Source organism: Heptranchias perlo, chromosome 16, assembly GCF_035084215.1.
Source record: "Heptranchias perlo isolate sHepPer1 chromosome 16, sHepPer1.hap1, whole genome shotgun sequence".
In the NCBI taxonomy this organism is placed as follows: Eukaryota; Metazoa; Chordata; class Chondrichthyes; order Hexanchiformes; family Hexanchidae; genus Heptranchias; species Heptranchias perlo.
Genome location: NC_090340.1, coordinates 64,034,886 through 64,044,434, shown reverse-complemented (window position 1 = coordinate 64,044,434; position 9,549 = coordinate 64,034,886). Strand labels below are relative to the sequence as shown.

Genomic DNA, 9,549 nt, shown 5'->3' with positions numbered 1-9,549 from the left:
TATTTGCGTTTCCTGATATAATCTAAGGTGTATCTCGGTCTACCTATCCCGGGTCCCAATGCCAGCTACTTTCTCGTTGATTGGCGGTGATTCCTGCTTTGGATTATGTGAAACTCGGGAGATTGCACAAACTCCGGGTGGAATATTAACCGATTTCCACTCACCCCGATCCATTGCTGTCTCTACAATCCTCCTCCCCTCGGTCACTGACAATAACTGTAGCTGGTTTCTGGGGAAGGGAGCAGCATTTCTGGACTCTCGGAGTTCCCTCCGCTCGCTACGTTTAGCGAAAGTAGAGGCGGAGATCCAAATAAACTGGGAGACTGCGCTTAATAATTTTCACCTTGGTTTGGAACAGATAAACTGAGCAGAGAGGGAGGGAGCGAGAGATAATGGGGGGAGAGAGACAGAGAGAGTAAGGAGAGATGGATAGGGAAAGAGGGATAGGGCAGAGAGGAGAGAGGCTGACAGACAGACAGAGAGAGGGAGAGAGGCAGAGAGAGAAACGGAGAGTGAGATGAGGGGACAGGGAGCCAGAGATGTCTGAACAGTTTGACAAAGACAGAAAAAGAGAGAGCGAGAGACAGAAACACGGTGACAGGCGAGAGAGACAAGGACAACGGAAAGAGCGTGAAAAAAACAGGGATATCAATTTAAATACACACTGTACAAGATGCGAATATGTTCGGAATATTGCGATTAAACCAAAGATTTCAACGGCCTGCTCAGCCGCAGAGTGAACCAGATAAAGCGCCACAAAGAGTTAAATATAAGTATTTGATTTATTATATATTTTTTCATAAAATTGTTTGGTCAACATACAACAATCGGTACAAATTAGATTTAAAAATTCTTTGAAATCGGCGACAACATTGAGAATGTGGAAGAGAGTGCGAGAAACACCCTGAGTACAAAGTGCCAGCGGCTTCTTTTAACACAACACGAAGGCAGAAAAAAACAACGAAAAATGAGAGACTCCATCCACCCCCACCCCCCAAAAAAAAAACAAATACAACAGACAGACAGCGACAACTCGGAGAGGGGCAGGGGGTGTGGGGCTGAGAACATTGTAAATATAAACCGCAAACGGCAGAATGAAGTGCCCCAGAGTTTGATATAAAACGATTGGGACAAAACGGTTTAAAAACTGATGCAGAAAAAAAGATGAAAGGAGAATGTGGAGACTTCAGGACAAGTGTGGAGATCTAAAAACTCTGCCGGCCCCCAAACCAGACATGTAATAGACGAGAAATTCACAAGCTTCACGGTACGAGGGGGACTTGGGGGGGGAGGGCTGTCCTCTCAGCTCTGGTTTTAATATTTATATATTTGCTTTTCTCAGACAGTATGTTGTGGGTTGTGAGCAGATATTTTACATAAACAGTATGTCCTTGTGTCTGTGACACAGGTCAGTTCGGAGCTGCCTAACAGCAACAACGCAAAGTACATTTCATCTTATCTTTATAAGTCTCCCCCCTCCTCCTCTCCTTTTAATAAAACATTTCTTGGCCTGATCCACCGATTTCTGATCCTCCCCGACACACACACACACACACACAGGCTTCCCCTCTGTCCTGGCGCCTGTCCCTCGGGTTGATGAGTCGCTGCGACCATCTCAAGCCCCTCTCCGGGCTGGAGTTCGGTGGCGAGCTGCCCGGGGCGCACACAGCGAGTGGTCAGAGGTTGGAGTTATAGGCACTTTTCTTTTGCAAAAAAGAAAAAAAATATATATATATATTTATATCTTCACATCCCACTTTGAGCAGGTTCGTTCTAAGCGCAGCCTTTGCCTGGGAGGAATCTGCAGTCGGATTCAGTGGGAGAGTCGCAGTCTTTTCAATCACCTCTTGCCCCAGTCCTGGTGTCCCAGAGGTTCGAACAAGACTGTCCCAGCGGACCACTCGCCTCTTCTCTGGTTATAATTAAGATTGTTTTTTTTTTAAAAAAGGATGTTTCAGTTTAAGAGTTGACCTCTCTCCTCCCCCCACACACACACACAGTGTTCAGGCACAGGTCCCCATGGCTTTGACCAGGGAGCCGTCGGGCAACTGTCTGAAGAGACCCCGGAGGGTCTCCAGCTCCCTGCTGAGATGCTCGACCCTCTTGTGGAGCCTCTCGTTGTCGCTGGTCAGCTCGATCACCTTGTGCTGGGTGTCCATGTTGCGTTGCTTGGCTTTGTCCCTGCTCTTCCGCACCGCGATGTTGTTCCGCTCCCTCCTCAAGCGGTACTCCAGGCTCAGCTTGTCCACCGACTTCTTGCCCTTGCCCCCCTGCTGCATCTTGAGCGAGCCGGAGGACGAGGAGAGGTGGTGGTGGTGGTGGTGAGGGCTGGGCACCGGGGTAGGGGGTGGCGTTGGGTGCCCGGGCTGGAGGTGGATGGTGGTCTGTGCGCAGTGGGCGATCTGGTACTGCAGGTGAGGCGGGTGGTGCTGGTTGGGGAAGGCGCCGGGCACCGAACTCCGGACCCTCTCCTCCTCCTGCAGCTGCTCCCTGGGCTCTTGCTTGACCACAACTGACCTGAAGCCATTGGGGGACCTCGCGAAGACCGGGTCCAGTTTACTCTCCATGTAGCTGGTAATGCAGCTGAAGGGTTGGTGTTGGGTTTGAGTCTGGTGTTGGGTTTGGTGTTGGGTTTGGTGTTGGGTTTGAGTCTGGTGTTGGGTTTGGTGCTGAGTCTGGTGCTGAGTCTGGTGCTGGCCTCCTAGTCGCTGGCTCATGTTGGGGTTAGTGTTGCTCCCCGGGTTCTGATACTCGAAGTCGCCAGCCTTCGCCTTGTCCTGGTGCGCTTTACCCACACTGTGCTGCTGATGGTTATTGTGGAACAGATCGGCCAGAAACTCGTCGTTAAACGCCGACGGGTCGATGTAGGCGCTGATGTCGATGGAGTTCTCGTTCTCGCAGATGTCCCCCAGGTCGGAGGCGGGTGTGTCCCGGTAGCCGAAGGTCGGGTGTTGGTGCTGGGCTGGCTGGGGCTGGCTGCTGACTAGAGGCCGAGGCTCCACCTCGTAGAAATTGGGCTGCTCCATGGGGTACCTAAATCCGGCGAAGCATGGCGAGCAGCTGCGGGAATCCAGGGTGGCGGAGAGGGTGCAGAGAGCCGTGGTGGCGACAGGGAGGGAGGAGGGCGAAGGGAGTGTCCCTCTTGGTCAGAGTGAAAGGACTGGGAGAAATAATTTTTTAAAAAATAACAAAACGACAAATCCCAACTTTCTGCAAACAGTCGAGATGCAAAGGGACGGATTCAAAGTCTGAATTGTATCTTCTGCCTTCACAAAACTGCTGGCGCCGCAGTCCGAAGTCCACTTTCTCCCTCTCTCTCTCTAATTAAAGCTCTGAGTGTGTGTGACAGCTCCGGGATCCCGAGTCAAGCCTCTCCTCCTCCTATTTATACACCCGAGGACTCCAGGCTTCGCCCTCCCTCCCCTTCCCTCCCCTCTGTGACGAACACGGATCTGCCCGGGTCTTAATGCCTGTCGGATCCAACAGCCCGGCTCCCCTGCCCTCTCCACCATGGACACAGGGCAGCAGAACATCACCGAGTTCAGCAGCTATGGGCCATTTTTTTTTAAAGACCCTGCTTCATTCTGCCGCCCGCGGCATTGCTCGCGGATGTCAGTGTTTGTGTCCCACTGGAGGGGTCGAATGGCCTGTTGTGTGGGTGCAGAGTGGAATCAGTCGTTCGGGGAATCCACCCGAGCATCTTCCGCACCGATTCCCTCTGCCCCTGATTTTCCATCTGGCCTGAATTTTGCTCCCTGGAGCCGCTTGTACCCGTCTTTTGGGCTTCGCTGGCACAGAATTTTCACCCCCCCCGTACCCCATTAATGAATGGGTGGAAAACAGTGCGGGCGGGTGCACTCACCTCGAACTCCCAATTGGCGTAAAGCAATTTTCCAGGTTTTTGCGCCGGGATTGCACTCCTCCCGATAAATGGACACAAGGGAAGCTCGGCGTGAGGCGAGGCTCTTAGAGGGGGACAGGCTTTGAGTGGTTATTTGCTGCAACGTTTACAGAGCCTGTTCAGTACACCGTGTGTGTTTAATAAGAGACCAGCAGATATCACGTTGTTACCGCTCAGGGTTTTATAATGGGACATTATAAAGAAAACGTGCTGGGGAAAGTGTGATAAGGAAAGTGTCACGGGAAGTAAATGTGATACTTACAGGAAGTGAGCACTATAACTTAAGACTTTTAATATATTACTAGTCGAGCCCCTCGCCGTTGTACACAGAAGTTTAAGACTAGTGCAGTCTTCAGGTGAAGAGGGTTAGAATCCAGGTTACATTTGTACCACAGTACACAGACAGAATTCACTTCCCCATTTTAAAGTCACATATTCGTCCTTATTTTTATGTTGCTATTATGAATTCCTGTGTCCACATTTATAATAGGAATTGCCTATGTAAACTTATCACACTGTAATTACACCCTCTCCCAGTGCCTGCAGAATATTGCTGTCCTTGGCATATCGACCTGAACAATCCCAGGTGCAGGGATAGGATCAATAGGAACGGGGGCATAGGGAAGGTTTTCTGCTCTTGGAACAGACCAGTGCATGAGTCAATTGCATAGAATTTACAGCATAGAAAACAGGCCATTCGGCCCAACAGGTTTGTGCTGGTGGTTATGCTCCACACGAGCCTCCTCCCTCCCTACTTCATCTCACCCTATCAGCATATCCTTCTATTCCTTTCTCCCTCATGTGTTTATCTAGATTCCCCTTAAATGTATCTACACTATTCACCTCAACTACTCCTTGTGGGAGTGAGTTCCACATTCTCACCACTCTCTGGGTAAAGAAGTTTCTCCTGAATTCCCTACTGGATTTATTAGCAACTATCTTATATTTATAGCCCCTAGTTTTGGATTCCCCAACAAGTGGAAACATCTTCTCTACGCCTAATGCAGCACCAAAGGCTCGTCCTGGGTGGGTGGGGTCCTGGTAATTTCTATGCTCCCCTGATTTTAATAATTAGATACAGCTCTCCCAGCATGGATCGGTCCATTTGCTTGGAGTAAGGTGACCATGGTGCTGGGAGATCCAATACAGCACCAGGACTGCGCAGCGGCTGATCCTTAAAGGGGACGCCTGCACTTTATCGCTTAGAAAGTGTCGTCTTCTAAACTTGTTGTCAGCTGCTGCATTAAAGATTTGGGGAGGAGGCTGAAAGGGTGCGAGGAGGAGGAGTGGGAGACTGCTCCCTTTATATTCACATCCTTGCAGGTAACATCGAGACAGGTAAAGCAAATGAAGGTTGAAATCTTTGGTGTGGCGGAGCATCGTCCTCAGAAGGAGACCACGTGGGACGCAAGGGAAGAGAAGGCACAGCAGGTGAATGGAGTGAGCTGGTCCTTATCTCAACATGAAAGAAGTTTAATATATTAAAGATCTTTGCCAAGGTTAGCACCCAAAGTTTGTGGCTGTACCTGGTGTTATGACATGACAGCAACACAAAGGAAAAAAAACAGGTTAGATACAGAGTAAAGCTCCCTCTACACTGTTCTATCAAACACTCCCAGGGCAGGTACAGCACGGGTTAGACACAGAGTAAAGCTCCCTCTACACTGTCCCATCAAACACTCCCAGGGCAGGTACAGCACGGGTTAGATACAGAGTAAAGCTCCCTCTATACTGTCGAACAATGCATCCCCAACCTCAAGAGTGTCCCCTACTGGACCAGTCTGATATTTTTCCATTTCTCACATCAGCCTTTGAGATAACCGATTGGTGCTTAATTCGGGGCAGTTTCGTGCTATGGACCCAAGTGTCAGTGGGGGAGCATTTAGGGAGCAGCAATCATAGTATCATAAGGTTTAGACTAGCTATGGAAAAGGACACCAACCACTATAAAGTAAAAATGCTCAATTGGAGGAGGGACAGTTTCAATGGGATGAGAACAGATCTGGCCTGGGTAAATTGGAAACAAAGATTGGCAGGCAAAACTGTAATTGAACAGTGGATGGCCTTTAAAGAGGAAATGGTTCGGGTACAGTCTAGGGACATTCCCACGAGGGGGAAAGGTAGGGCAACTAAAGCCAGAGCTCCCTGGATGACAAAAGAGATAGAGAGTAAGATGAAACGGAAAGAAGGGGCAATGACAGATGTCAGGTTGATAACACAAGTAAGAACCAGGCAGAATATAGAAAGTTCAGGGGGGAAGTGAAAAAGGAAATAAGAGGGGCAAAGAGAGAGTTTGAGAATAGACTGGCGGCCAACATAAAAGGGAATCCAAAAGTCTTCTACAGGCATGTAAACAGTAAACGGGTAGTAAGAGGAGGGGTGGGGCCGATTAGAGACCATAAAGGAGATCTACTCATGGAGGCAGAGGGGATGGCCGAGGTACTAAATGAGTACTTTGCATCTGTCTTTACCAAGGAAGAAGATGCTGCCAGAGTCTCAGCAAAGGAAGATGTAGTTGAGATACTGGATGGGCTAAAAATTGATAAAAATTGGTCCGGATGAGATGCATCCTAGGTTGCTGAAGGAAGGCTGGAAATTGCAGAGGTACTGGCCAAAATCTTCCAAACATCAGTAGATACTGGGGTGGTGCCAGAGGACAGGAGAATTGCAAATATTACACCCTTGTTCAAAAAAGGGTGTCAGGATAAACCCGGCAACTACAGGCCAGTCAGTTTAACCTCAGTGGTGGGGAAGCTTTTAAAAACGATAATCTGGGACAAAATTAACAGTCATTTGACAAGTGTGGATTGATTAGGGAAAGCCAGCACGGATTTGTTAAAGGCAAATTGTGTTTAACTAATCTGATAGTTTTTTGATGAGGTAACAGAGAGGGTCGATGAGGACAATGCAGTTGACCTGGTCTTTATGGACTTTAAAAAGACGTTTTATAAAGTGCCGCACAGTAGGCTTATCATCAAGATTGCGGCCCATGGAATAAAGGGGGCAGTAGCAACATGGATACAGAATTGGCTAAGGGACAGGAAATAGAGAGTAGGGTTGAACGGTTGTTTTTCGGACTGGAGGGAGGTGTACAGTGGTGTTCCCCAGGGGTCAGTGCTGGGACCGCTGCTTTTCTTGATATATATTAATGACTTGGACTTGGGTGTACAGGGCACAATTTCAAAATTTGCAGATGACACAAAACTTGGAAGGGTAGTGAACAGTGAGGAGGATAGTGATAGACTTCAAGAGGATATAGACAGGATGGTGGAGTGGGTGGACACGTGGCAGATGAAATTTAACGCAGAAAAATGCAAAGTGATACATTTCGGTAGAAAGAACAAGGAGAGGCAGTCCGCCACCATCAACATCCTGGGGGTCCCCCTTGACCAGAAACTTAACTGGACCAGCCATATAAATACTGTGGCTACGAGAGCAGGTCAGAGGCTGGGTATTCTGCGGCGAGTGACTCACCTCCTGACTCCCCAAAGCCTTTCCATCATCTACAAGGCACAAGTCAGGAGTGTGATGGAATACACTGCACTTGCCTGGATGAGTGCAGCTCCAACAACACAAGAAGCTCAACACCATTCAGGACAAAGCAGCCCGCTTGATTGGCACCCCATCCACCACCCTGAACATTCACTCCCTTCACCACCGGCGCACTGTGGCTGCAGTGTGTACCATCCACAGGATGCACTGCACCAACTCACCAAGGCTTCTTCGACAGCACCTCCCAAACCCGCGACCTCTACCACCTAGAAGGACAAGGGCAGCAGGCACATGGGAACAACACCACCTGCACGTTCCTCTCCAAGTCACACACAATCCCGACTTGGAAATATATCACCGTTCCTTCATTGTCACTGGGTCAAAATCCTGGAACTCCCTACCTAACAGCACTGTGGGAGAACCTTCACCACACGGACTGCAGTGGTTCAAGAAGGCGGCTCACCATCACCTCCTCAAGGGTAATTAGGGATGGGCAATAAATGCTGGCCTTGCCAGTGACGCCCACATCCCATGAACGAATATAAAAAATATATAAACTAAAGGGCACAATTCTAAAAGGGGTACATGAACAGAGATACCTGGGGGTATATGTGCACAAATCATTGAAGGTGGCAGGGCAGGTTGAAAAAGCATACGGGATCATGGGCTTTATAAATAGAGGCATAGAGTACAAAAGTATGGAAGTCATGATGAACCTTTATAAAACACTGGTTCGGCCACAACTGGAGTATTGTGTCCAGTTCTGGGCTCCGCACTTTAGGAAAGATATGAAGGCCTTAGAGAGGGTGCAGAAGAGATTTATTGAATGATTCCAGGGATGAGAGACTTCAGTTACGTGGATAGACTGGAGAAGCTGGCGGTTGCGAGGGGATTTGATAGAGGTGTTCAAAATCATGAAGGGTCTAGACAGAGTAGATAGAGAGAAACTGTTCCCATTGTCTGAAAGGTCAAGAACCAGAGGGCATAGATTTAAGGTAATTGGCAAAAGAACCAAAGGTGACATGAGGAAAAACCTTTTTACACAGCGAGCGGTTAGGATCTGGAATGCACTGCCCGAGGGGGTGGTGGAGGCAGATTCAATCATGGCCTTCAAAAGGGAACTGGATAAGTACTTGAAAGGAAAAAATTTGTGGGGGTATGGAGATAGAGCGGGGGACTAGCTGGATCGCTCTTGCATAGAGCCGGCACGGACCTGATAGGCCAAATGGCCTCCTTCCGTGCTGTAACCTTTCTATGATTCTATGGTCCCGTGTGCAGAGGAGCTGGTTGAAACTGCCCCACGGTAATTTCCTGCAGGATCCTTACAGTCAGCAGACAGACCAATCGATATATACATTTTAAAAAGAAACGTTATTAATGGGTCTTAAAATGAATATGGGACCAAGACTCGATGGTCTACACGCCAGAATACTGAGGGAGGTTCGGCATAAAACAGAAAAAGCACTCAGTATAATTTACCAGAACCTTTGGAAAAGGGAATTGTATCAAAGGGTCCGATGGTGGGGAATGTCCCATCTCTGTTTAAGAAAGGGAAAGGAGATAAGCCAGTTAATTAAAGACCAGTTAGTCTCACGTTGCTAATAGGAAAATGTCTAGACCAGAACTCAGAAACGGATGGATAATCAGGGAGAGTCCACATAGCTTTGTAAAGGGCAGGTCACACTTGACTAATTGCAGCAGGTTTTTCAAGGCCTGAGTGCGTAGGACAAAGGGAAGTTCAGAGAATGCTAGTCAGTTTGAACTTCCAAAAAGCAGTTGGTCAAATGGTATAGATGTGATTTGTTGAGAAGATTAAGGGCCATGGTATTGAAGGTAAAGTGATGATATGGATAGTGGGATGGCTGAAGGATATAAAGCAAACAGTAGAAGTAAAATAATTGGCAAGATATAGCTGGTGACGTGCCCCAGGGATTTCTGTTGGCATCTCTCATTCTCCATATGGAGAAATTATTTGGACATGGGCACAGAGGGAATATCAAAATTTCCTGATCATTCCAAATTAGGGGCCATGGCAAGAAATGATGAAGAATGTAGGAAACTGCAGATGCTCAGAAAGGAAAGTGGGCAGATAGGTGGTCAATGCAGTTCAACATAGATCAAAGCGAAGTGGTACCACTTTGGCAAAAGAACAAAAT

At 48.2% G+C, this 9,549-nt stretch overlaps 1 protein-coding gene across 1 annotated transcript; it reads right to left on the bottom strand.

Moving 5' to 3' along the window:
- Nucleotides 1-763: 763 nt before the first annotated feature.
- Nucleotides 764-3,368, bottom strand: cebpa (CCAAT enhancer binding protein alpha). Its single transcript, XM_067998205.1, has one exon. The coding sequence runs from the start codon at nucleotides 3,024-3,026 to the stop codon at nucleotides 2,004-2,006; it is 1,023 nt and encodes a 340-aa protein (XP_067854306.1). The 5' UTR covers nucleotides 3,027-3,368; the 3' UTR covers nucleotides 764-2,003.
- Between the last annotated feature and the right edge of the window lie 6,181 nt (nucleotides 3,369-9,549).